Source organism: Pelecanus crispus, chromosome 10, assembly GCF_030463565.1.
Source record: "Pelecanus crispus isolate bPelCri1 chromosome 10, bPelCri1.pri, whole genome shotgun sequence".
In the NCBI taxonomy this organism is placed as follows: Eukaryota; Metazoa; Chordata; class Aves; order Pelecaniformes; family Pelecanidae; genus Pelecanus; species Pelecanus crispus.
Genome location: NC_134652.1, coordinates 12,255,868 through 12,283,487, shown reverse-complemented (window position 1 = coordinate 12,283,487; position 27,620 = coordinate 12,255,868). Strand labels below are relative to the sequence as shown.

Sequence of the window (27,620 nt, the reverse complement as noted above, 5' to 3'; positions counted from 1 at the left end):
TCCATTCCTCGCAGACATGTACATCAAGCAGGTAAGCCGGTGGGGTCCAAGCCGCCCGCCTTGTGCCGTGCGGCCTGGGCCTGGCAGGGTCGGTTTGGGCTGGCCTGCTCTGCCCTGCCCTGCCTGGGCGCTGGGGGGGTCTTCAGCCTCCGGGCGAGCGGCAGGGCCAGGCCCCGGCCCGCAGCAAGAGGCCCGCTGGCTGGTGGCGGGTCGGAAGGCCTTTGCTTGGTTCGCCGCTGTCCCGGGGGGCACACCGCGGCCCTTGCCGAGCGGGGGGCGTCCCCGGCCCAGCCACGGAGCAAGTCCGCCGTGTAGGCTGGCGGGTGCCTTTCCTCCCCCGGTTCCCGTGGCTGGTTTCATTCATTGCAGGTGTGAAGTGGCTTTGGGGGGAGGGAGGCCCTCTTGGACCCGGGGCTTGTTCGCGGGTTCTGTGGGGACCCTTTGGACGGGGCAGCCGTGGTGTCCCGGCCCTCCAGGCGACGGCCGACCCAAGGCCGGGAGTCTCGTACCCACGCGGGGCTCGTACACAAACAAGGGGCTCTCCTCAGCTGTGAGGCGGCGTCTTTCAGCTGTTTAAAGTTGTGGGTTCTCTTTTACTTTTTTTTTTTTTTTTTTTTTTTAAAATCTGCATGTGGTTTCAGTGGCGAGATGTGACTCTATTTGGGGTTTCAATTCAAGCTGGTTCTGTCTGCCCCTTCCCCCGGGAGAAATAACAGTTACTGTTTGTATTGAGGTGATACCTTAGGCCCCTGGGCACGGACCATTTAACCTATTGTACTTCATCCTTGACAAGCAGTCTACGGCTAACGATCAGTTAAAAAGATAGGTCTGTATGGACCTTTTCCAAACAGTTTTTAAGATTGAGGCGATCATTGTTACTTCTGTAGTATATCTCTGCAGTCGTATTGCGTAGTGTTTTGCACAGTGTGGTTGAATTTTTATGGGTGTTTTCGTACCACTGCCTATGCACGTTCATACGAAGCCTACTAGGATTCTCATTTCTCAGTGGACTCAAAAATGTACCTAGCTTTCTAACACCCTATGGGTATCTTTATTAAGAAGAATATCATGTTTGAAAATGCATTTTCTACATAGAAATCAGGTTTTCATCAACTGTTTGGCTGACTAGGGAGTGTTTCAAATGCCTTTTGATCGTGTTTTAGTAAATCAGTCTATCATTGCAGGTGCACACCGTGCTTTAAAGTCTTTGAATAAGAATTCTTGTTCGCCAGATTAGAATTGCACAAAAGTAAAGAATAGTGAACATATGTAGAACCCGAGTAAGAAGTCCAAATTAAGTTATAACAGGGGAAATGAATTTCATCTGGGAAAAAAAAAGAAATTTAGGTGATCAATAACCAGTTATGTTCTAGAAGCTATAGAAGAGAGCATAACAAGGTGTGAACATGAGAATAAAATGGATGAGGGTGAATTTGGTTCCACTAATGTCCCTTATTTTGTTGCTTCCCAGAAATCATTCCAGGAGTTTGAAGATTAAAATTGTGTAGGTCTTAATCCGAGGCTGTACAAAGCGATAAAGAAGTTATGATGTTTCAGAATATGTCAGATGGATGAAGTGAGAAGCAATCTAGGAAAAAACTTTGAGAGTGGGGGAAAATGGTGTTCAGAGTCTGCCTGTGTCATACTCTTGTGGTGCTTGAGTATGTGGGTGGTAAAAGTTTGTGCTTCTATAGTAATATGCAAGAAATAATGTTTAGCTGTTTTTACCTTTTTGTAGAGGCCTTCAGATTCTTATGAGAATAAAGTAGATTATTCTGATCTGTATGTTTTTAGAATATTATAGGTAAATTGTAAAAGTACTAGAGACCAATTTTTTTCTTGAAATCTGGTGAATTTGGAAGCAGCATTGTTTGCCAAATATTTTTTCGTTTGTTTTTAATTTTTATTTATTTTTTCAAAATCAGAATGAGTGAATGTAGTTGCTGCGGCCTAGAGTTGGTGGCAACACCTGAGCAAGATTTGCTGTGCCTGTTTTTCCTTTGAAAGCCACTGTTACTGAGGCAGAGCTTGCTATCACTGTGAAAGTCTCTATCTGGCAGATGAGGCGGGCTTTTTTTTTTAGGGGAGGTGGGGGTCTGTGTTCACAGCCACAGTGACTGGGTAGTCTTCAGTTAATACATTGTCTTAAACTTGCTTTCTGTAGTTTGGTTCATTATGTTCTGAAATCCTTAATTACAGGTGGTAAGAGGAGTTTTCTGTGATAATCCTTGATAATGGGCTGTCACATAGTGAGAGAAAGACTTAAGACCGAACTTGACATGAGTAAGTCAGGGCACTTTCTTCTCCCAGTCTTTTGTCTAGTAAATCTTACGGACAGGATTTTTTCCCCACTGTTTGTATAGCATGCTACCAGAATATTACAGAATACGAATGTGGTTCTGAAGGTAATTGTTTCTTGAGTTGCTCAGGTGTACAGTTAATGTAGGCTTTTGTAGTAGGGGGAAAAGGCTTGCTTTAGTGTTTACAGTACTGTTTCTAGGCTTTTTGCTGAAGTCTTGTGTGTGCTTCTTGGATGTCAAATATTATGCTCATCTTCTGGAACATGGGCTATTTTAATACTTGAAGATGTGAGAGAAGGGATGACATGTTCAGAAAAATAGAAGATGGTAATGGGGCCATAGACCTTACAAACAAAGTCTAAATAATTTCACATTCTAAACTTCAGCAGTAATAATATTGATAAATATCTTGTAAGACGTTTTGCTGTCTTCCTAACAAGTAATTCTTAGTTTGTGATAGCTATCATGGTGAAACATTGGCATTATTTTAACAGTATCTTGCTTCTGCTGGGGAAGAGCTGGGCGAAGGACATAACGATTAAATAGTGAGCGTTCTTGCTGAAAGATCTGCAAGCATCAAAACTTTTCAGTTGGCTGTTGTCTTTCTGATGTCTTGCTGAGCAGAGCAAAGCTGCTGTATAGTTTTTCAGCACAGCTTTAGCGTTTGGAAAAGGTTGATTAATGCTGGAATGTGCATTCTGGAAGTTGGATCAATTTCGCTGCTGTGCAGAACCACTGAAGGACTGGGATATTGTCACTCTGTACTTTGTGTGTAACTTGGCCTGGCAAATCTCAAACCACTGCTGAAATGGAATAGTTGAAATTTGACATGTTGTTTCCAGATGACTCTGCTGTGTGGCTCCTGAAGTTAGTTGTATAGGTTGGTATTTGTCCATTTAGGAAGCGTATTCACTAGTACCAACATAGCTTTTTTACTTTTCCCTTTAGCTTGCACAGTAAAACAAGAGACTGTATTGCATGTAAAATAGGTAGGGTCTGGTATAGTTTTTGCAGTCTGCAATTGCTCTAATTGGAGAATTTGCAAATAGAATTCTTATGCTATATGTGGATTGCATTATAAAAATTAAATACAAATCTGGCACTACTAGCATAAGTGCTTGTTATATTGGGGTTCTCCTTCCTGTTTGTAATATTTGATGCAAATAGGGTTTTTTTGTGTAGTTTGTTACAAAAAGACACTCGGAACTGTCTTGTTCACTGTGCTTTGGCCTAGATAAGTACCGGCATCTCTTGTGATGTGGGGAGAAAAATCTGTCCCTGAAGTGATGCTTAGGTGAGGGGCAAGTTTTATGATGTAAGTTGCTGATCTTAAGCTGGAAGGTTTGAAGTGTGTGTGGGAAGGGTGGGTGAAATGAGGTATATTGTAACTGATTTAAATATTCTGTAAAATCTTATAGTTCAAAAACTGCTCAAGAACAGAGTGAACTTTGTTAAAATTACTCTTCTCCTTAGGTAATCATTCAGGGCTTTCGAAGCTACAGGGACCAAACCATTGTGGACCCATTCAGCTCAAAACACAATGTTATCGGTAAGTTCTGATACTTGTCTTTTAACACTAACTAGTGTTGCCCTGTTATTTCAGATGATTTTCACATTAAAGTCCTTTGTAGTTTTTAATATTCTGCCTACATTTGATGACTATTTTCTGTTTAAGAAACTTCTTTACAGTTGTCTGTAACATGTCACAAGGCATATTCCACTTACAGCAAAGTAATGCTAGCATTCAATTTTACTGTGACAATAGTATGCCTGAGTCTTCAGAAGTTGAGTGAGGTCTATGAACTCCTTTGTATGTGCAGATCTCCATATCAGCCAGACCCCCTTTAAAGGATGTGCTTGCAGGAACAGCAGCAGACAATTTGTATTTATATGGGTGGGTTTTTTTGTGTGGTTTGTTTGGTTTTTTTTTTTAATGCAAGTATGGTCATTTTTGATACACCGTAGAGAAGACAATCCTTTCTTCCAGCTTTGGAGGAATGAATTTCTGGAATGTGGACTATCAAAAAGTATAATATAAGTGTCAAAGTGTAGTTTTATAAATAACACCTAATCTAACAGCATGTTGTTGACCACCATTCTCTTGCCTCTTCCTATTTTTGCCATGGACGCCTGGTCCTTCCTTTTCATTTGCATTGATTTTTAGTGATTGTGCAGCAATTTTGAGACTGCTGACCCAACAGAAAACAAGTCAATTTTGGACATAGAAACTTATTAGCCAGGATTTACTCTGCAACTGCAAAAAACAAGCATATGACTTGAATAGCATGTCCTAGTATGTAATGTTACTTCAGCAGGAGCTAAAACTTTATCTAGATATTAGTGTTTTTAAAAGGAAAAAAAAAAAGTCTGGCTTCACTATTTTTTGCCTTTTTAAAGGCCTCATAGCAATCCCGGGTAGTTTTGGGGATGAGGTGAATCTGGAGGGCATGTAGGCAGGAAGGGATGAAAAGGCTGGGATGCTCATTGCTGCTGGAAGGCAAGCAATTTTCAAATTAATACAGTAGGTGCTGATCGCAAAGATAAGCCTTGCTGAAACACATCAGAATGAACACTGAGATTACTGTATGTTAGTGTAGTGCAGTGTTCTTACACCTTTATTTTTCAAATAGCAATAGTACTTCTTCCAGTCTTTTTAAAACAAAACATTGCTGAATTAGCAAGTGGAGTATTAAGAGGTTCATACTCTACCTTAAGTTCATACAATCAACCTGAATGTACAAGCAAGTGATTTCCTTTGGTTAAATATAAAAAACTGGTGCTGGGACCAGAAGAGTTGGATTTAGGTCTACTGGTTTTATCCCACCAGGAGATCAGTATTAAAAAGAAAAGGACAGGAATAAATAGGATTGGTTTAACTCTTTATTTTCATTGTGGAATAGCGTTGGGAGTTCGTAAGTCATTGTAATGTGTTTGATTGTTCTCTTGTTCTCAGACAATGACCAGGTGATCCACTTATTAAGTTTGCCTCTCTCCCTTGAGATTTTGTTTGGCTGTGTTATATTTGGGTTCTGTTCTTGAATATTTATATGCAAAATTTAATGTACATTGCAATGTTAACTCATGTCAATTTGATGTTATACTTTGTGTTTTAATTTTCAGTGGGAAGAAATGGATCTGGAAAAAGCAACTTTTTTTATGGTAAGCATGGATTTCTTAATATAATAGCATGGGGATGCTGATGATACCAGGTTTCTTTGGTTTTGCCAGAAGTCGGTTTACCAAATGTTCTTCCTGAGCAAGGAGCAGCAGATCATTACTTGACAATGACGAAAGGCAGATCTCGATGCACTTGTTTAATACTTACCTTCAGTTTTTTCCCTGGTATTTGGCTTCTCTTACTAAGGGCCTTCTAAGATTTTTTTAAATGGCAAAAAAGTATTTACAGGAGGAAACTGATTCTGAAAGTCACCCACTTTGAAAACTGATTGCAATATTTGCAGTTATTTTAGACATTCTTGGTGGCTAAATTCTAAGCTGATTCCATAGCAGTATGGCACAGTTTACACAACCTTTTAATGTAATGTTATGAAGGGGATTTTGTGGGGTGGGGGCATCAGTGGAGGAGCAAAGATGCTAGTCAAAGGTGTTAGTGGCCTCTGTGATGGTAGTCTTTATAAACTGCCAAGCGTTAAGTATTTTAGTGGTATTTTTATCCCAGCATGAGTGCTGTGTGTTTGTAGAGGAAAGCTCATGAATGCCTACTTGTGCAGCATTGTTGATGCTTATGCAGTGAACTAGTAAGGTGGTGGCAATGAGACTTCTTCAGAGAAATTCTAGTGTACAGCAGGCTGAGCGATAAAGATCCAGCAAATTAAGGTTTTTAATGAAGATACATTGTAAGATATTAGCAGCGACATGACTGTACTATACAACAGTAAACCAGTATGTTTTGAGTTAAAGAAACTGCTGCATATCTCCCTAAAGCAAAGAATAAATCTTCTGTTTCTTTACTATTTTATTACAGCAATTCAGTTTGTCCTCAGTGATGAGTTTAGTCATCTTCGCCCAGAGCAGAGACTGGCTTTGTTGCATGTAAGTGAAAGTGTATAACAAGGCTAAAGAGTAAGCTAATGCATTTGAATGTTGCTACAAAAATGGTAAATTGCTGGGCTGTGGATATTTTAAGCCAGTTATTTTGGAAGTATCCTTAAACATTGTTTCCTTTTGGAGAAAGGGAATTTATTACAAAGTAATACACTGTGCTGATAATGCACATCGGTGAAAGTGTATCCAAGATCTTCAGAAGTAAAAAAAAAAGATACGTACTGGATCTTACATAGATGCTCTTGACTCTCAAATCCTTGGAAGGAAAGGGGAAGTGGGATTGTCAGGGAAGAGGGGAGATGAATGAGCTCAAAATCCTTCTGAGGTGGGAATTATCTAACCAAAATATCTCCTTTCTTAGGAAGGTACAGGTCCTCGTGTTATTTCAGCATTTGTGGAAATTATTTTTGACAATTCGGACAACAGGTTACCGGTAAGTTGAATACACTACTTCAGAAATAGGTGATCACTTCAGACTCTAGTATCTCAGTATTATAGAAGTCTTCAGTACGGTAACTGCTTTTGAGTCAGTTCTGGTAAAAAGTGCCATAAACATTCTGGACTACTTATACATACCTACTGCAAGCAGTTAAATTTACTGGGTTTTGTTTTCTTAAGATTGATAAAGAGGAAGTCTCGCTTCGCAGAGTCATTGGAGCCAAGAAGGACCAATATTTCTTAGACAAGAAAATGGTGACGTAGGTACTTCTTTTCCTGAATGAGACTAGTAGTATTTCTGTAAAATTCTCTAGTCACAGCAAACACTTGCATCTCTAGCCTGAAATAAATTAATTCTCATGAGTTCCATGAGCAATACTAATTTAGTTGTGTAATACTGAGTACCGGTATTTTGACGGCAAGGACATCAGTCCTTGTGCAGTAGACAGCAGACTTTGAATTTATGGTTTAATCCATTCACTAACGTGATGTTTAACTGATAATATAATATTTCTTTCAGGGCTTTTTAAAATAAAAGTTACCAGACTTTAGGTTGTTTCATATCCTTCCTTGTGATATCTTTACCTGTATTTGCCTCCTCTGCTTCAAGGTGCTTCTCTCAATCTATTTCCAATGCTATAGTATTTTAGGTACTTTCCATTTTTGTTCTCTCATTTCGTTTTAGAATGAGCTATTATCAAATAAAGAAGCTTCTTCAAACAGAGCATGCATTGCACGCACTGATTATAGTATGTGATATACATATACAGTTGTGATACTTTACTGAATTTTTACAGCTGTCGCGGTTACTGTTAGTGTTTTTAATAGATTCACAATAACATTTCAGGAAGAATGATGTAATGAATCTTCTTGAAAGTGCTGGATTTTCTCGCAGTAATCCCTACTATATTGTCAAACAAGGAAAGGTAAGATTCTTTTTCACAAAGTGGAAGAAATTGCTATCAAGAGTATCATGTTTCCTAGATGCCATACTTAGTTCAATTATTGCAGAAGTAAACCAAAACCTAAATCCATTTTAGTTTGAAGCACTTCTTGTAGATGCTGCTTTTGCAAATATTACTGTTTTAGTATAGGAAAAAAGTTATAATGTCTGTAATGTTGATATTTAGAGAAATTTTTTTCATGGTAATCTTTGTAATCACATGCTTTTCTGTATACTTAAATACAAAGCAAACTTAATTCCTATGACTATTTCAGTGTAAATTCATAGATTTCTGGGCCTTAAGATGAGGCAGTAAAGTAATTGTAGAGAATTTTAAGAGGCTAAAAATACTGTCGATGGAGGATGAATGGAAATGTATGGAAGCACCAAAAGTGAACACACAGCTGGGAAAGGGGAAAGGGCTCACAGCATGGCCTGTATTAACTGGTCTTCAAGGCCTAAGCACGCTTACCCAAGCTTTCAAAGGACACCCAGATCTGGAGACAAAAGAGAGATTACTTGTAATGGCTCACATGTCACCATGGAGACACTGATAAAGTGTCAGCTCCAAAAGATTACTGAAAGGCATACTTAAAAGGGGAGTGCAGGAGACTTGAGGAGTACTTGATGGCAGAAATGCTGACCCAGCAGTACAGTCTCTCAAATGTTTATCAGGATAAATTTTCCTATACAGCTGAACATGTGTATTTGGAAGAAGCAACTTCAGCTGGAAAGTCACTTGTGTTTTGTAGTGGGGATTAGTGCACATGACTCTTACAGCCAAAATACACATACTGGTTTTAATATAATACAAATTAGAAACAGTTACCTTCTTATAAAAGGATGCAACCACTGAAATTCTCTTGAAGGAAAGTGAGTTTTTCATCAGGTTTAATTGTATGACTGATTTGATGTTGGATTAATGAGTGTTTCATGACCTTAATTATTCTAAGATTTATAACCCCTATGTTTTGGTGTGGTTTTATGGAGGCATTTAAACTACTTGGTTTAGCACCAGCAGTTAAAAGCCCAAGCTTGAGTTTCTCTAAACATAATTTTGAGTGGGTAATGATTTCTTCAGTTTGCGTAATACTAGTATCTTGAGTTTTAGCAGTAACTGGTAGCATTTGAAAACCAACAAAATTCATTACAAGCAGAATACTTGCCATCTTAAAGTAATTGTCTCAAAAGGAAAGCAGTATGGTATATACTAGGTATCTGAATCTTCCTGCCAAAACCCCAGGCAAGCAGGCACAGCAGAAAAACTGCAATCTTTGATCTGTTGTGGTTAGCCATACATCCAGAGCAGGCTATTGAAATCACAGATCTTGAATTTTCAGATCAACCAGATGGCCACAGCTCCTGACTCTCAAAGGCTGAAGTTACTAAGAGAAGTAGCTGGTACCAGAGTGTACGATGAACGTAAAGAAGAGAGTATTTCGCTAATGAAAGAAACAGGTAAAAATAGTTCAAGAAATAAATGTTTTGTGCCACAGTAATTCTGTTAGCTTTAAAAGTTTGTGGCTTTTTCAGTAAAGCTAATTGCTAGATAGATATTTATTTGCAGTGTGTTAAACGATACAGAGCATGTCATGTTTCCTCCTTGAATTTTAAATATCTCAGAAGGTTTAGTAAGTGACTTCATGTGTGCTTTTAGTAATAAAACTTTTTAGCTAGGCTAATAGGGATATTTGTACTGTTCAAAACACAAGTGGTGTCAGCTGGAAGTGATCGAAAAATCAGGATACCTACTGCTATGCAAACATTAAAGTTTACGTAGTATAGTCTATAATTATTTTCAGTGTGTGAGCCAATAGAGTACATGCTTGTGTTGCCTTACGTAACTAGTATCAACAGTTCTGCTGCTAGGATGTTTTTTTGGGGAACTTCTGGACATGGGTTCTCCTTTTCCCATTTTATAACTGTTGACAAATAGTTAATCACTGGAGGAGATTCAGTAGCTTTAAAAGTGTGGGAATGTATTACAGTGTTTAACTGAACTTCAGTCTTGCTATCTTTTCTAAAGAGGGCAAGCGAGAGAAGATCAATGAGTTGTTAAAATACATTGAAGAGCGACTGCATACCCTAGAAGAGGAGAAAGAAGAGCTGGCTCAGTACCAGAAATGGGACAAAATGAGGAGAGCATTAGAATACACCATTTATAATCAGGAGCTTAATGAAACGCGAGCTAAGCTTGATGAGGTAAAATATCTTGGCTAATACAAAATATAACGAGCTATTGATTTGCTTTTTGCCAACATCTCCTTGTGTTCCTTGATAGAATCCTGTCAATGTTCTTCACTAATTTAACAAACTATTTTCTTTTTGGAACTACTACTAAAACAGAATCTTGCTACTTAAGCTATTGGTGATATTTCCATACAGCTTTCTGCCAAACGAGAGACAAGTGGAGAGAAATCCAGGCAGCTGAGAGATGCACAGCAAGATGCTAGAGATAAAATGGAGGTAAAGATACTTTTAACAAGGGCTCTCCAGGGGTGTGTGCTGCTTTGTGGTTTGTTTTTCGTGGGGGGTGTGGGACGGCGCTTTCCAAAATGGGGTTAAATTCTATTTTATGCTTTCGTCCTGTTTGGAAATAGGAGAAGTTTTTCACACTTTTAGTGTATCTTGATCTGTATAATAAAGATCTTGTGAGTTTTGATACTGAAATGTGCATGCAGTGTTTTAAGATACTACATACTTAAATTTGCATAGGAAATAGAACGGCAAGTTCGAGAACTGAAGACAAAGATTTCGGCAATGAAAGAAGAGAAGGAACAACTTAGTGCTGAAAGACAGGAACAGATTAAACAGAGGACTAAGTTAGAGCTGAAGGCTAAAGACCTGCAGGATGAATTAGCTGGCAACAGTGAACAAAGGGTATGTAACAGTGGTGAAGTCTTCAAATGTCATTGGCACAAGGCAGTATACTTGTACATTGAAGGTTTGTTTTTTAGACTGTGGCCTTTCATTATTTTCTGAGGTTTGCCAGACAGGTATCTTAGTTTTTTGTGATATCTTTCGTGTGCTTCTAAGGCATGTATACATAGATGCCTGTGTTATGGTCCTTGATTTTGCAACATGAAGGATGATAAATAAAGCACCTGTAATTCTCTTGATATTAATTGCTGCAAGTATTGGGAAGGAGGGTTTTGTTTGTGGCACTAATTTGAACTTGGTTGGTTGGCCCATACAGACCTTCCTTGCTTGCATAGATTAGCTGCTTGAGAATGCTTCATTTCATCCCTCCTTGTGTCCTGATTGGAACTGAATTCACTTCTGTTAAGTGGGGAAACAGCATAGTATCAGATGAGCAATGGTGTCTTGCAATCTTACAGTTAAATTTTTCTTTAGAAGTGTGTATTTATCTAATAATACAATTCCTGCTATTACCTAACTTTAAATACTGCTTTGTTTGACTTTCAGAAAAGACTGTTAAAAGAGAGGCAAAAGCTTCTTGAGAAAATTGAGGAGAAGCAGAAAGAATTAGCAGAAACGGAGCCGAAATTCAACAGTGTAAAAGAAAAAGAAGAAAGGGGAATTGCTAGGTCTGTGGCATTCTACAATGGGGAGTCAAAGTATTTTAAAAAAAAAAAAAAAACAAACCCAAAAAAAACCCACCACTGACCAAAACAAGATACTATCAATACTATCCATATGTGCAATTAACTCTGAGTTGTACTTGTTGCTTGAGAATGGGGTAGCTATATGTACTTACAGATGGTCGGTAAAAAGCCTCCTTTATTGTTGGGGGGAACAGTATTTGGTTAAGCTTAAAAATTAATTTCACCACTTTTGTGGGCTGTTACTGACCTTTTTGTTTTGTGAAATCTTCTGGCTGATTTTACAGTTTATAACATCCTTTTCTTTTTGTTACTGATTTGGTGCTTAAATTTTAGAGCCTGGTTTGACACTCTTTAAGAATTACTATAAGAATGTTTAATGCTTGCTCTTAATAAATTCAAGATTTCTTTATAATACAGTATGTCTTTCCCTTCTCAAAATAGACTTGCACAGGCTACGCAGGAAAGAACAGATCTTTATGCAAAACAAGGTCGAGGAAGCCAATTTACTTCCAAAGAAGAAAGGGATAAGTGGATAAAGAAAGAACTGAAGTCTTTAGATCAAGCCATCAATGACAAGAAGCGGCAGATTGCAGCTATACACAAGGATTTAGAGGATACAGAAGCAAACAAGGAGAAAAATTTGGAACAGTACAGTGTAAGTTTTCAGCTTATTACTTCTCAGTATTTTTGAGAGAATGGTTAAACACTTGATCTAATCTTGAACAATTGGACTTTAGTGCCTATTTATAAGGAAGATAAGACTTTCTGGTTGGGTGTGGTCTTTTAAAAATGTATTACTGAAAACATAATAAACTCTGCAGATAAACTCTAAACTCCCTTTAGCACTGCATCTAACTTCCTTCACTCTATATGCTGATTTTCTGGTACTTTCCCTGAAGTGTTTGGCCTGAGTTTTCAGGAAGAGACTTAGATCTGCCTTGCTCTTCTCTATGTTGAACGTGGCGATTTCATATAGGTAACAATTTGTTATGTTTTTATAGAGGCCTAGGTTGGTTGTTTTCACTCTTATTTTCCCTAAACAGAGGATCCTTTAAGCTGTGCTGCAAGCACTGCACCTTTGCACCAGGATTGCAGCTGGTTAGAAGTTGTGTCCCTATCCGCATTAGAAGATTAATCTGTCTTAGTATCATCTGCATAACTTTAAGATTTTAATTTCCATTCAGAAACAGCTTTTACACTGCAAAGTACAGCAGTACAATCCAAAAATATCACTCCTGCTAGGAGCTACAGGAGTGAAAATCCCTGCACTTACGGTGGGAGGGCATCCAGTGCCAATGCTGCTACCCTGTGTATGCTGATAGTGTTTCTTGGTCTTTGTGTAATATATGTGCCGAAATTGAGGATCAGTCTGACAAAATCTAGGAATGCTGTTGTACAAAGACAATGGTGGTCTACTAAAATGCTGTTTGGATGGGGCCCCCATTAGCAAAGTAATGATTCTGAGTTGGTGAATGAAAGAAACGGCCTTTGCCACTGACTGTGAGTGTATTGTACTGCTCAATAGGAATTCTATAGAATTGAAAAGGTTGAATTTGAGGTGGCCTTTGATTCCTTTTATAAACATGTCTTCGTTTTCTTTTTCTCCTTAAGGAAGGTCAGCTTACGCTTCGGCTAACAGTTGTATAGCTTTTTGTTGTTCAAAGGGGAGGTGTCTTGGGTGAACATGATGGAGAGCTTGCAAAGTTAAGTTGGAAAAACTTGGCTGTGTTTCGAGAACACAGTTCTGTTCACAGATAACTGAAGACATTATGAGAGTGCTAGCCCTGAGCTGATCTGAAAATGGCAAATGTTAAATGAGCAAGGGGAGGATGTCTGTGTATTGGCTTAAACAGCACACTGTTGACAGCAGCTGGGGTAAAGTACTAGTCCTGCTGGAGAGCAGGCTAAGATTTTTGACTGATAGCAGTATGGTGTGGTACACAGGACTGGTATGTATGTTCTGATAACAAATGTTATTTCAGAGCATGATTACAGAGTTATGTGTATGATAGTTACTCTTTTGATTCAGTTTCTTACTGTGACTTAGTGAGCCATTTCACTGTAATACCCAGATGCACAGTTCAACTCCGTGCCTGCCTTGCAGTCTACTTGATAACTTCACCTTGTTACTGCTCCCTTACAAAGATGTACTCTTAGTGCTTTTGCAGTTTGTTGTAAATTGGTTGAAACATTTGTAGCAATTGTTTCTGAATTTTAAGTAGTAATTTAGTATTGAATAAAAGAAAGATTTTTTGAACATAAAGAGCTGTAGGTTCATACTGTACTTTTCTTTGTGTTAGAAACTGGACCAAGATCTTAATGAAGTGAAGGCCCGTGTTGAAGAACTGGACAGAAAATACTATGAAGTGAAAAATAAAAAGGATGAACTACAGAGCGAAAGAAAGTTAGTAATTAATTGAAATATGTCTGAGTCTCACTTAATGTGAAGGACCCCCAACTGTGTAGTTGTTAACATGGCATGTAGGTATGTTTTTTTGAATATAGCCATGTATGAACTCCTGCACTTCGGCTTCCCATTAAATTAGCAGCCTTTGAGAATAATAATTAAAAAAAAAAAATCTTCAGACTTCATTCACACTTAAAATATTTTAATTATTTTTGTTCTGTAGTTATCTGTGGAGAGAAGAGAATGCAGAACAACAAGCTCTCGCTGCAAAGCGGGAGGATTTAGAAAAGAAACAGCAGCTTCTCAGAGCAGCAACAGGAAAGGTAAGGTAATTTGTATTTGAGAATTCCTTGTGGAAGCCTTTCTTATTCTTAAAGGACAAGTCATAGTCATATCTGAAAGGTATGACAGTTATTTCTTTCTGTTATTGTCTTGCTGTCATAATTAAGATGGACAAATTATTTGTAAGCTGAATTTTTCAAATATTTATAGCTTTAGAATTACTTTGAGTTTACAAAACTAATTTCCAAGTAATTGAGAAGTAAGGAGACCAAGTAGAAATTGAATACTTCTAAAATGTCTTTTGATACCATTTTGCTTTTAAAAAGAACAAAAAAACAACCTCTGAAAAGTGGGGGACTCAAATTTAGGTATCTTCTGTTAGAGCTGTAGGTTAGCAGAAACTTGGCAAAAGAGAAGGTTATGACTTTCACAAAGCTACAGGTAAAATGGATATTACTCCTACATCTTTTAATTGCAACTAATATGTAATAACTCAATAACGAGTTGTATTTTAACAGGCCATTTTGAATGGCATAGACAGCATAAACAAAGTTTTGGAGCACTTCCGTCGAAAAGGCATAAACCAGCACGTTCTAAATGGCTATCATGGCATTGTGATGAATAACTTTGAATGTGAACCAGCTTTCTACACCTGTGTTGAAGTTACGGCAGGGAACAGGTAATTACATGCTCTTTAGTGTTACTTAAAGCAGCTGCAGTGTTACAATTTAGCTGTTGTTGCCAGTTGCTACTGAAAGTTTTATTCTTTTGAACTTGAGAACTTGTCCTTTTTTTGTCAAAGTGCCTTCTATATAGCATGATCAAACTGCTACTCCTTTGAGAAGGAACTAAGAAGAATTCTGCCTATTTAAAAATTAATCTTAGCTGTTCTTGATCTTGTCCAAAAAACCCTAAAACAAAACCACACAAAGACCCCCGGAAAAGGCCCCCGACACACTTCTGACACTTACCAGAAGGATTGGTGGTAAGGCTGAGCTATATTGAACAAAGTGGATGGCATCTTCTAGTGTGGACAGTTCTGCAATAAGCAATGCTGATGTTTCAATGGTAACAATCAATAAGAATTATTTCACTTACACTAGAAAAATCTCATGGGTGAAGATGGTCTGTGAACTGTCAAAAACTGCTATTTAAAAGCTATCTGAAAAGATGTTGAGTGTTAATGAGTCTGTGTGTAATGTGTGTTCTAGAAGTAAGTGCCTGTTGGGTGATCCACCAATTCCTGCAGCACCTGACACTTCAAATTACTTAAAATTGTCTTTTTGTGTGATCAGTCCCCTATTCCAATTCATGAGTAGTCATACAAATTCTTGGTCTAATGAAATGTAGATAGTGGCGTAAGGGCAGGAAAGAGGACAGAGGTGACATGATCTTGGTAACTATCATGTAGAAATGTTGGTGCTACCACAATTTGAAATGCAGTCCCTCATCTGAAACATCCGTGTCTGTGTGAACAAGGATGTCTCTTCAAAGTACAGTTCTCTTTGAATCCTGTTGTGCCCCATAGCTTGGAAAAAGCAGTAACTAGCAAACCGCAGTTCCAACTTGCAAAAGAAAGATCATTTATTTAAATCCCGCTGATGCTAGTCCTAATCATGCACAGGGAGACAGATGTGGTCTCTGTTTCTGTTGATTGCGTACAGAGGCTTCAGATGCAAACTGTAATGAAAACTGAAATGGTGTGGAGGGCAGAGGTTTGCAGTTGAACCAAAAAAGGCTGTGTACACAATGGCACTGTGCACATACTGAGCTGCTCTTGTGACTGGAGGGTGGAATATAAAATTCTTGGCTGATCCCATTTTAACGGAAGTGAATAGAGTGTATCCGCTTGCTTATTCTGGGGCACAGACTTGAAGAGAAAATGCAACGCAGCTTTAATATGTTATTTAATGATATCTGCATGCTTACTGTTCCCGTACAAATATGTTGGTGCTTTTAGCACAGTAAAGTTTTGCTTCTTTGTTGGACTTGTTAATTAGGTTGTTCTATCACATTGTGGATTCTGATGAGGTCAGTACAAAGATCCTAATGGAATTTAACAAAATGAACCTTCCTGGGGAAGTTACTTTCCTCCCTCTGAACAAGCTGGATGTTAGAGATACTGCTTATCCTGAGACTAATGTGAGTTAGAGTTCCTTTTGAACCTTCCTCTACTTCATAATTACAAAGCCTCATATTTTGAATTATGTATATTGCTTATTGCCTGCCACTTGCTTTGCTGTTGAATGTCTGCAATTAAATATTACTTTTAATGTATGCTTCTCAACATAAACTCTGTTATAGGAAAATACTTTCCTACCAGGTATTTGCTCTTTAAAGTTTAACTTCACCTTACAAGTGAATAGGTGATACTAAAAAGAACAACAACTTTATTGTAACCTGATAATTGCCTGAATTACTCAATTATAATTCTTTAAGCTGAAATGCTGCCCTGGACAGAAACTGTAGAGCTGTGTTACATGTTACAGCCATGCACAATTTCTCATAGTTACTTGAAACAAGTTGAGTTTTTATATTGTAAAAGGCATAAACAAACCTTCAGTGACAACCATTTAAAAAGTCGTTCTGAAATACATTTCAAGAAAGTATCTGCTCTTATTTTGAAATTTTAGTAGTGAATTAGTTGTGTAAACGTTAAATGCTTCCTACAACAATCATGGTAGAATAAGTTCTTTAAAAATAGATTTCCCCCCCCCCCCTTCAGATAAACATAGGAAAAAAATAAACAGGAAACAATCAGACTTCTAGTGTGCCTATTTTGGGAGGGCTTTAGTAGTAAAACTGTTAATGTTTGTGTCCTGCTCTCTGCAGAAAGGAGTAATTTTTTGGAGGAAAAAACTCTACTGCCAATTTATGATACTTACTCAGCTTGTTTCAGTAGCAGTTTAATACTCAGATGAGATTCCTGGCAGACTCTTAGTTGACCTAAGGCTCAAGCCTAGCTGTTAAAAGCTAAAATTGCAAAAGCTACAATTGTGAAATCTTGCACTTGATTTCCACAGAGTGGAAATGTGTTTGTGCATGTGTTTGTCTTGGGAATGTGCAGTCAGTGTGTCATCCTGCTACCGACTGCCAGCTGTTTATTTCCAAAGTATCATTCACAATATTGTGCTTTGAGTTCAGGGTTTGACATCTGTATGTAAATAACAATATACACAGCTTCAGAAGTCTTCATTCTAGAAGTTTGTTGATTGTGAAGCCAGTGTTAATATTCAGTGAATTTGAGATACACTAAAATTTTAGAAATTCTTGTTATGAGGCTAGAGTGTATTCTGTTTTTACTCTTGATGGTAGCTTCTTTTTTCTAGGGCTGTCTTGAATTCTGTGTATGAACTAGTTGCAATATACTTGCCATGTTTGTATCAATATGTTCTTCTCATTAAAATCACTGTCACTTCAGGATGCTATTCCTATGATCAGTAAGCTGAGATACAATCCAAGATTTGACAAAGCTTTCAAACATGTTTTTGGAAAGACTCTAATTTGTCGTAGCATGGAAGTGTCTACCCAGCTGGCCAGAGCTTTCACTATGGATTGTATTACTCTGGAAGGTAAATATTGCACTTTTATAAATTGTTGTAAAAATGGGATCCCTGGAATGTGAGGCTCATTAAACGATCTGTTAGTGTTGTCAAAATGGGATTATTTTAAATAATAGTACACTTGACTGAGATGTACAAGGTTGCAGTTGGTTAAATACAGTGCTTAAAAATACAGAATTTCTTCACAAGCCATTGAATTCCCTTATGATCTTAAAAGTTAGTAGCTATGTGTCTCCATCCTGAGAATTGTAAAGCAGATCAGGTTTGTATTGATCCAATTTGCTTTATCCAATTTAACAGGCGTTTGTTTTCCTGAAGCATTTGTGGTGTTTTCCACAAACTTAAACCAGTGTTTGGGGCGTGAATGTGCAGCCTTAGTTACTGATAAGTGCAAGGTGAATAATTCTGTGTACCAGACACATTTAGGTGTTAAATTCTCTGAAATAATCTGTATCTTTTGTTAATTACCTGTTCTTGGAGGGCAGATTCCCTGCAGGCTTATTGTTGTCTTTTTGTCTTTTTGTCTCTTAAAGACAATCTGAAAAAATTCCTAGGGATGTCTGAGGAGGAAATGATTATCAGTAACAGCATACTCCACAAGCCACAGATGCTGCTAATTACTCAGTCTCTCTTTTGCTTTCTCCCTCACAGAAGATGAGAGATTTTTTTTTAATGGTAGTGCTAGGCATTTGCATTTTCCCCGTAATATAGGTATATTTTTCCTTCAAGCTACATGGTTTCAGAAGTTAATTGAAAACAACAATAAAAAAAAAGGCTAATGCTTAAAGGAGTTCATAGCAGTCTGTTGGCCTTGAGAAAGGAAATTCACTTTAAATTGAATACAGAAATAAACATTTCCATAATTACTGTAAACATATATACATGATTCCTGTAGGTTAGTTGGAATGTTCTTGTTAATCTGCTAAGTTGTATTGTAGAAACTGCTCTGAACATTATGGAGAGCATGTAGTGTGCAGTTTATAGTCTCATTCTGTTTTGCTCTTAGGTGATCAAGTCAGCCATCGTGGTGCTTTGACTGGAGGTTATTACGACACAAGGAAGTCTCGGCTTGAATTACAAAAAGATGTTAGAAAGGCAGAAGAAGAACTTGGTGAACTCGAAGCAAAACTCAATGAAAACTTGCGCAGAAACATTGAAAATATCCTTTTGTTGTTCTTGGGGAAAGGTTGTGTGATGACAAAGCTTTTGTTTTGTGGTTACAATAACAGATGAAAACCAGGAGACTAACATAATGTTACATATTAGCTGTGGCATTTGTTTTGACTGTACTTGTGCAACCTGTTTCTGGATGTTACTGTAGGGATTTTGGTAATGAATAAATCAATGGTAAACCAGAAACGAACAAAAACCCTGCATGTAAAACTTGGTGTACAACCAGTCAAAATAACAGATTTTAAAACATATCCGTTGTTTGTGCCTGAATTGCATTCTTTTTTAAAAATAAATTTTAGATCAATACAACTAGTTAAGAAATAGTTTCTATACCACTGCTGTTAACTTCCATACTGAGGAAACTTGACTGAAAAATAGTATCGAAGTGCACCTTGTCCAATAGTTTGCTTCAGAGAGTGGCTGGCACTGTAGGCTTCAGGAAAAAGGAGCTTTAGTAATCTGTCCCTGTTAAAATTTGGTCTTTATCTTTAAAGCTTAGAGATGGGGTTAAACCCTAAACTTTGAGGCTTTCTGTTCCTTCTAGAGTTTGTTGTAGTAACTACTATAACCAGATATTCTTGTTATCTGTGTTGATCTTCACTGCCTATTCTTACTCATGCTATATTTTTAGTTCTTGTGTCCTGAATTGGTGTGTTACATAGCCCACTTACACTGTGGGGAGGAGATGGAGAGCCTTACATTATAATTAAGCTCTGAGCTGCTTGACAGTCTTGGTCTTTTCAGACTGTATGAAAAGTCAAGTAACTGTCACCTTTTTCTTCTAACCTCTTTAATGCTACAGTGTCCTTTTGAGATCCAATATGTAGAATTCAGGGGCAGGGGAGGTTTATACAATTTTCTTCTCCATTATCTAGGTCACTCTGTCTTTTGAACTGAACTCCTTTGTTTTTTGACCTGCAGCAGTGCATTAGAGACATTTTTGGGGCAGCAGATAAGCAGAACAGTGAAGCCTATGCTTAGATCCACAGCTGATTAGCAAAACTTCAAAAGTATGTACCTATGTCCTGTTAAGTCAGTGGAAGAATATTGAAATGGTCTGTTAAATGTGACTTAAATAGACTGAATGAATTTGCCAACTGGCTTTACATGCACCAGTGATAATGAATGTTTTTCACCCTTCTTATTCTTACATGTAAGCAATGTGCAGGACTCAGTTTGTGTATCTACAATTAAGTATTTACTGTGTGGCATTTTCTCCTTCCTTACATCTTTTTTTAAACTACAAATATGTAGGCATATGGTTTAAAAGGGTTTGCGCAGAAACTAATTTTAACACTAATCCCGGTATGTATTATACAAGTAGCCTGTTTTTGGTGACTAGGAATGGGAGCTTGAATTCCTGCTGCTTGTAGTTAAAATCCCCGATTACCTGTTGGACCCGTTCATGTCAGTATAACTTGACTTTTAACCGGGACTACTATTTTGGAACCAAGAAATCTTTCTTGCTATCATTTAAGTCAAAATCTTTAGGCCTGGATTTCTTTTTGAGGAGGGATCTATAGGGGATGTAGGCTCATCTAAGTGATAGAAATTCCTGTATGACATACTTTCAGCTGCGGTAGATCACGGACTGTAATAAGAGCTGTTACTGCAGCCTGACAGTAACTTTTAGAACATACCACAAACAGACCTCAGTCACTTTTGAGAGTAAAATATCTATTCTGCTAACTTTCTGTTCTGTAGCTCACTCAGTTTTCCCAGAATGTGTAAGTATGTAGTGAACTGTTTTACTGTAACCTCTGCTTAGGGGAATTATTTAATTTTTAGGGCATTTAAGTTGATGTCATGTTAAAATATACATTGTAGTAGGAGTAACATGATGTTAGCAATTCAACATAAATCAAAACAGAATACTCTTCAAACTGCACCATGACTTAAGCCATTATATCAAAATTAGCACGAACAAATCACACTTTTTGCCTCAGAATTGAGTAAGGGATAATTGTACTGTTCTAATGTTTCTTTTTAAATGTAGGCATCTGCTCTTCTATATTTTTCTAAGATCTGAGTTTTCCTTACAAGTTCCGATGTATCCATGTGTTCTTCTGAGTGTCATGTTGTAAAATTAACAGCTAAATGAAGCTTTCCTTGTTTGTTCTTGGTGTTGATAAGAGTGCTCAAGTTACTTTTGTTGATGGTTCTTGATTTCTCCTGTACAACTGAATATTTTGGTTTTGTGGGGTTTCTTGTTTGTTTGTGGGTTGTTTTTTTTTTTTTTATTTTGATGGCAGCTGAATATACCAAAAGGAATAAAAATTAAAGGTACCAGTAGGTATAAAATGCCTTTCAAAACAAGGACAGAGTTTTCCTTAGCCCATGGTATGGATTAATAATGAGATTGACCAGCTAATGAACCAAATGCAGCAAATTGAGACACAGCAGAGAAAGTTCAAAGCCTCTCGAGACAGTATTTTGTCAGAGATGAAAATGCTGAAGGAGAAAAGGCAGCAGTCTGAAAAGACATTTATGCCTAAGGTATAGCATGGGGATATTGAGAGCTGTTACTGGTTTTATATTAATTGTTTCATTAATAATACTGATAAACTTGCATTCCTTTCTGTTAACATAATATGAAATACGAAGAGATGACTAGAGATAACGTCACAAAAATATGTTTATGTACACAGAAAAGTAAAATTCATATAAATCTACAGATTACTTTGTGGAATGATTCTGTCTAATGATTCTGTCTAATACCTGTTCCATAGCAACGCAGTTTGCAGAGCTTGGAGGCAAGTTTACATGCTATGGAGTCAACTAGAGAATCATTAAAAGCAGAACTGGGGACTGATTTGTTGTCTCAGCTCAGTCTTGAAGATCAGAAACGTGTGGATGCTCTTAATGATGAAATTCGACAACTACAGCAAGTAAGGAAATAAAAATGCCATTAAATGTGGTATCTTTCCTCCCAATAAACTTACTTTTGTCCTTTTGTATGAAAAGTCACTTACGATGAATATAGTGTAATTAAAGTAGTGTTTCATCAGTAGTAGGTAGGCATGTTTGGAGTTTTCTCTTCTGCAAAGTGTATTTGCATGTTTTTCTCAAATGCTGGGTGAATTTTACTAGCTGTATTATGTGAGAATTACAGTTATTTATGTTGGAATCATCACAGTTTCCTTGCTCCTGCTCTTGGACTTTACAACAATAAATACAAATGGCTGTCACCTGAAAGGAATGAAGCACAGTGTGGGAAAATAAAACAATGCCTTTAAGCACATGGTAGATGAGACAAAAAGTAAGGTTTTATCTGACACCCCTGTTGAAAAAATACTACTTAATATTCTTTCTGAAGCCTCTGGGTTTAAGAATTGGATTCAGATGCTAATACAGTTTAAGCAACTTATTGATTTTTATGGTTGACTTTGACTTCAGACAGCTGCAAAAATATTTACTGTTTGTTCTACCTATTAAAATTAAAGCAACAGTTCAAAGAGTTGTGTGATATTTTAATACACAGAATTGTGTGAAGAGTGTTTCTTTGTCTTAATTTTTTTAAAAAGGAAAAAATAGTTGTTTAGGAGTCAGTTAAGGCAATTAATATACTGTTTTATTTTTCAGGAAAACAGACAGCTTTTGAATGAGAGGATTAAACTAGAAGGCATTATCACAAGAGTTGAAACATATCTCAATGAGAATCTGAGAAAACGCTTAGACCAAGTGGAACAAGTAAGGATTTTCTGTTAAATGTACTCCTGCAATCTGGTTTTGGTTTATTTCCAGGGCTTTAACTATTTGATAAATACTCATTCATTACCCTGTATTATATGTGGTGTGTTTTGCTTCCCTATATCCAAGATAAGTTAAATGTTTTACTTAAACTTCAGCACAGCATTTTAGGCGTGTGAATTTTTGACAGAAATCCTACTCTAAACACACAGTCTGTGTATAAATAGGGCCATCATAATGGCAGATGTGTTTTAAAATCTAACTGTCCTCTAAAACTTCACTAAAATATTTAATACAGTTATATGTAGAGTAGCAGAAGAGAACTTGTTTGTCTGGCTTTATACTTTTGTTCCCCTCCATGCTGAAGCTTGGTGGCATTTACTTTGTCCCATAGGAACTGAATGAGCTACGAGAAACAGAAGGTGGCACAGTTCTTACTGCCACAACATCGGAACTTGAGGCTATCAACAAACGAGTGAAAGACACACTGGCACGGTCAGATGGTTGGTAGCATCATTTTTTCAAAGAAAAATCTCGAGGGTTTTGAAAGTTCAAACAACCATATTTTGGTTTAGAAATAGACCATAATATGAGAAGTAATCATTAATTTCAAACATGCTGTAGTAGTTACATAGTGTGTAACAGATTTTTTTTTTTTTTTTGAACTTCAAAAGATATGTGAAACAAGATTTTGTGCATGTCGTACATAAGTAAAAGTGTTAACAATTGAACACTGTAATACCAATAAGTATGTGTGGCTGATAACAGACTTCTAGCTTCAGGGCATAGTATTTTTGAAGCAACCTTCATACAAGCATGATCTTGTATAGTTGTTCTTGAGTTTTGTCTAACCTGTCTAAAACTAAGTTGCTGTCAAATAGGAAATAGCATCTGTATGGCTCCGACTTTTCTTCTGCTTCCTTTCTAGACTTTAACAATATGACCTTAGTATGTGTGTTAAGTTTGGGTTTTTTAAGCCATATACTCATGGGGAAGAAAAAAGAGGGATTTTCAGCTTTTTGTCTTACAATTAACTTCCTATTCCTTAATAGATCTTTTTCTTTAGATTATCTTTTCGTTTCATAAATACTTGACTGGATAATCAGTGATACTATGCAGGCATGTAAGACTTACCACTTTGGGTTTTGTGCTCTCCCCCAATATCTCAGATCTGGATAATTCTATTGACAAAACAGAAGCAGGAATTAAAGAGCTTCAAAAAAGCATGGAACGCTGGAAGAACATGGAAAAGGAGCATATGGATGCCATTAACCATGATACAAAGGAACTTGAAAAAATGACTAACAGGCAAGGCATGCTCCTCAAGAAGAAAGAGGAATGCATGAAGAAAATCAGAGAGTTGGGTTCACTTCCACAGGAGGCTTTTGAAAAGTATCAGACTTTAAGTTTAAAGCAGGTAATAAGCGTTTAAAGCAGGTAATAAGCGTGCTTGGTTTCATGTTTCATGACCTGAAATATTAGTGTTATGTACATCTTGAGTGTCAAATGTGGGTAGAATTGCAAGTCACTTTGATATATTAATATTTTCCACTTACAGTTATTCCGCAAACTGGAGCAGTGCAATACAGAACTGAAGAAATACAGTCACGTTAATAAAAAAGCTTTAGATCAGTTTGTGAATTTCTCAGAGCAGAAGGAAAAATTGATAAAAAGACAAGAAGAACTGGACAGGGGCTACAAATCCATCATGGAGCTGATGAATGTCCTTGAGCTCAGGAAGTACGAGGCTATTCAGCTGACTTTCAAACAGGTAACAAAATGGCAACATTTGTAAAAGCAGTGGTGCTGAAATAAAATTGTCCCATTATGTAGCAGCTATTTGGGAAGAAGCAGATACTAAGTACGTCTATTTTATAATAATAGAAGGCAGTATCATGTAACTTGAGGTTTGTGGGGTTTTTAAATACTGAAAAAGAGACAGGCTAGCATTTTAAATAGGTGCTCATCTTGGTTATATTGCAACTCTAGTTTTGCTTTAAACCTCTTAAATACTTCCTTTCTGGTGAATCTCTTTGTACAATGTATGACCCTTTCTGGGGAATGTCTGGTAGTAAACACTGCACCAAATCCATTCTCCAGATTTGGTGAAAGTAATTTCATAATGTTAACAAAGGATCTTAACTACAAAGTGTGTGAAGTTTTCTCTTAAAAGATGATTTGCTTAACTGAGCTCTCATCTGAAGTTTACTGAAATAAATAGTACTTGCTTTTGCTGCTGTTTTATGTTTTAATACTACTATTTTCTTGAAAAATTTTTGAAAATTCTCATACTACGAGAACAGTTGGCTTAAATGTTTTTAAACCAAGCTCTGTATAACGTGAGTTTCTCACTTCTGATTGTGCTTAAGAATGAATGTGGATCTCTGCTTTGAAGCAGATACTTAGTGTGATCATGTAAAACCAGCTGTTGTCTGCAATTGATTTGATTATGTAAAATTGAGCTGGTGTATTGGCTGTTTTTTTCAGGTGTCAAAAAATTTCAGTGAAGTATTCCAGAAGTTAGTCCCTGGTGGCAAGGCCACATTAGTGATGAAGAAAGGAGATGTGGAGGGCAGTCAGTCCCAGGATGAAGGTGAAGGCAGCACTGAGAGTGAAAGGGGATCTGGATCTCAGAGCAGTGTTCCATCTGTAGACCAGTTCACTGGAGTTGGCATAAGGGTAAAGAAAAATATTTGTTTCAGTATTTCTGAATATTTATTTAGGTTGCCTTTTAACTATGTTTTTAAAAGGCAATGCTTAATTGGTCCTGTTTGTTTACTGTAATGGCAAGTGATGTGGTTTAATATTTTGAAATCATCTTGCTGTTGCATTGTTTTCTTAGGTATCGTTCACAGGGAAGCAGGGTGAAATGAGAGAAATGCAGCAACTTTCAGGTGGACAGAAATCCTTAGTGGCCCTAGCCCTGATATTTGCTATCCAGAAATGTGATCCAGCTCCATTTTACTTGTTTGATGAAATCGACCAAGCCTTGGATGCTCAGCACAGAAAAGCTGTTTCAGGTAACTGTCTACCTTTATTCTTCTTCATTGTGGTTGAAGGTGATAGTCTGTCTTCTCATCCCTGACGTTTAAGTTAAAAGCTTTTAATTATAAAGGCACATTCTTGAATATCCCAACGTGTGTTAGAATTTAACTTTGCCCTCTGAAGGTTTCATGTACTTGGTTTTAGGTAGAAGCTCTGTGTTGTCTACTGTGTCTAAAAGGTCTCCTTACTATGCTTTGGTGTGGTGTAAATAGTCCTGTATTGAAGTTTAGTTTGATTTTTTTTTTTAAAAATGAACTTTTAGTTCATTGCATTGTTGGAAAAGTGCTTACTGTGTTTTTCATCATAGAAGTGTAATACCCCTCTGATTTTGCTGAGTGGCCGGATTTGTCAGAGTTGGTACTGGAATTAATGATAGTATTAAAAAAACTGGTATGGATCCTTTTTTGATTTGTGGGTTGCATTTTTTTTATTAACCAAAACCTCATTTTGAATAAGGAATAGCAAACTCTTTGCCTGTCTCATATTACGACCTGTCCTGCTTTATTGAAAAGATCACACTAATAAAGAATTCTTGTGTTCTTTTTTAGATATGATTATGGAACTAGCTGAACATGCTCAATTTATTACAACAACTTTTAGGCCTGAACTGCTTGAGTCAGCTGACAAGTTCTATGGTGTAAAATTCAGAAACAAGGTAAATAATGTTTTAGTTACGGTGTTTACTGAGAACCCTATCAAGTTGTGCATTTGAGACTGGACTTGAAAGTCGAGTTGAAAGTGAATCAGTCTTATTTCAGTGATGGATTTCTAGTTATGTCACAGTCTTGTGTAAAAGTTCTCTCCTTCCTGAAAAAGAATTTAAATATCTGCAGATGTCCCTTGTCATGTTCTTTAAAGGAAATTGGAAATTGTTTACAGGCCTGTTGATGAATCCTGGAGCCTTCAGAAATAAGTCTGTCTTATTCTGCTGGAGATACTGTAATAACGATGTACTACTTTTTTTTCCACCAGGTTAGTCATATTGATGTGATCACAGCAGAAATGGCCAAAGACTTTGTAGAAGATGACACCACGCATGGTTAAACGAAACTGTACTTACTGCTTGTTTGGAAGATGTGTATAGTGCTATGTTTATGCCAGGGACCTGTAAATTTAAAATATGAAGTATTTAGTCCTTGTTTAAAATAGTTTTTGAACATACATTTTAACCAAGACCCCAGAAGGCTTAGTTTGAAAGGAGCTTGAGTATCCATTTTGTCTCTGTTGCTGTATTTTATAAGATAATTGTTAATGTTACCTTTATACAGTACCTGTAGTTTGGAAGTTTTATTCTCCTCCTTCGAATCTTTTGTAAAGTGTCTGTTGCTGTTTTAAAGCTTTTCAGAAAGTGCTAGCTATTCCTTCTTAAGTATAATTTTATCATTTATATTGCCTCACATGGTTTTTTTTAATGGCTTCAATTAAAACAATTGATTTTATCGCTGTAACTTGTATACATTACGTTTTTGGTTTATATTGTCTGTCTTTAGAGCATTCCGCTGAGATGGAGTAAATACTCTTTGGTCATACTGGAGCCGCATATTTCAGAAGTATGTGACAAAGCAATTCTTTCAAGTCATTCTTCTCCTTTTCCCCTTTTTTGCACATTGCCAGTGCCAGCAGAAAACCGCCCCAAATCTGTGCTTGTCCAAATTCATAGTGTTCTGGTTATCGAACTGAAAAAAGTGTAAGCATCAGAAGATACTGAGAAATCTGAAAAGACCCTAGAACTGTATGAAGACAAATAACAGCCCCCTCTTTTCTGGCACCCTGGCCAGTGTAACAATTCCTCCATTGTATCCCTTCAGCCTGAGAGACCAGTGTAACTTGAGCCCAAGTGACAGTCACCAGTCAAAATGTGAATTTCTTCCTACTGTCTAGGTTTTTGGCAAAGGGGTATTGAATAATTTGATGTGTTATTCTGGAAGACTTACGGTTTTACCATGAACCATATATTTCTTAGATAGCAAAGCAGTTACAAAACCAAAATCAGTTGGTGTTGCAATAGTGAATGTACCTAAAAATAAAATAACCCTAAACAGTACCTTATGTAACTTTGAATAGTACAGTGAACTTGTATACTGCATTTACTCTGTAGGGCACTTCCCATGAAGCAGAAGAATAAAGCTGTCTGATAGGTTTTCATCT

General features: G+C 37.1%; 1 protein-coding gene across 1 annotated transcript; it reads left to right on the top strand.

The window, feature by feature from the left end:
* On the top strand, window positions 1-26,911 carry SMC3 (structural maintenance of chromosomes 3). The gene is made up of 29 exons (XM_075717437.1): window positions 1-31; window positions 3,774-3,849; window positions 5,421-5,459; window positions 6,286-6,353; window positions 6,727-6,798; window positions 6,984-7,063; window positions 7,651-7,729; window positions 9,087-9,204; window positions 9,773-9,948; window positions 10,132-10,212; window positions 10,462-10,626; window positions 11,173-11,294; window positions 11,754-11,967; window positions 13,613-13,716; window positions 13,943-14,042; window positions 14,520-14,680; window positions 16,002-16,143; window positions 17,423-17,573; window positions 18,571-18,723; window positions 21,082-21,233; window positions 21,467-21,625; window positions 22,320-22,427; window positions 22,822-22,930; window positions 23,597-23,844; window positions 23,986-24,198; window positions 24,915-25,106; window positions 25,270-25,447; window positions 26,021-26,127; window positions 26,445-26,911. The coding sequence occupies exons 1-29, from the start codon at window positions 17-19 to the stop codon at window positions 26,514-26,516; spliced, it is 3,654 nt and encodes a 1,217-aa protein (XP_075573552.1). The 5' UTR covers window positions 1-16; the 3' UTR covers window positions 26,517-26,911.
* Window positions 26,912-27,620: the final 709 nt, after the last annotated feature.

Excerpts from the sequence above, each read along its gene's own strand:
- SMC3 (XM_075717437.1), top strand. Across the intron at positions 14,043-14,519 it reads TCAGAGCAGCAACAGGAAAG|GCCATTTTGAATGGCATAGA; the intron begins GTAAGGTAATTT and ends GTATTTTAACAG. Across the intron at positions 18,724-21,081 it reads CTTGCGCAGAAACATTGAAA|GGATTAATAATGAGATTGAC; the intron begins ATATCCTTTTGT and ends AGCCCATGGTAT.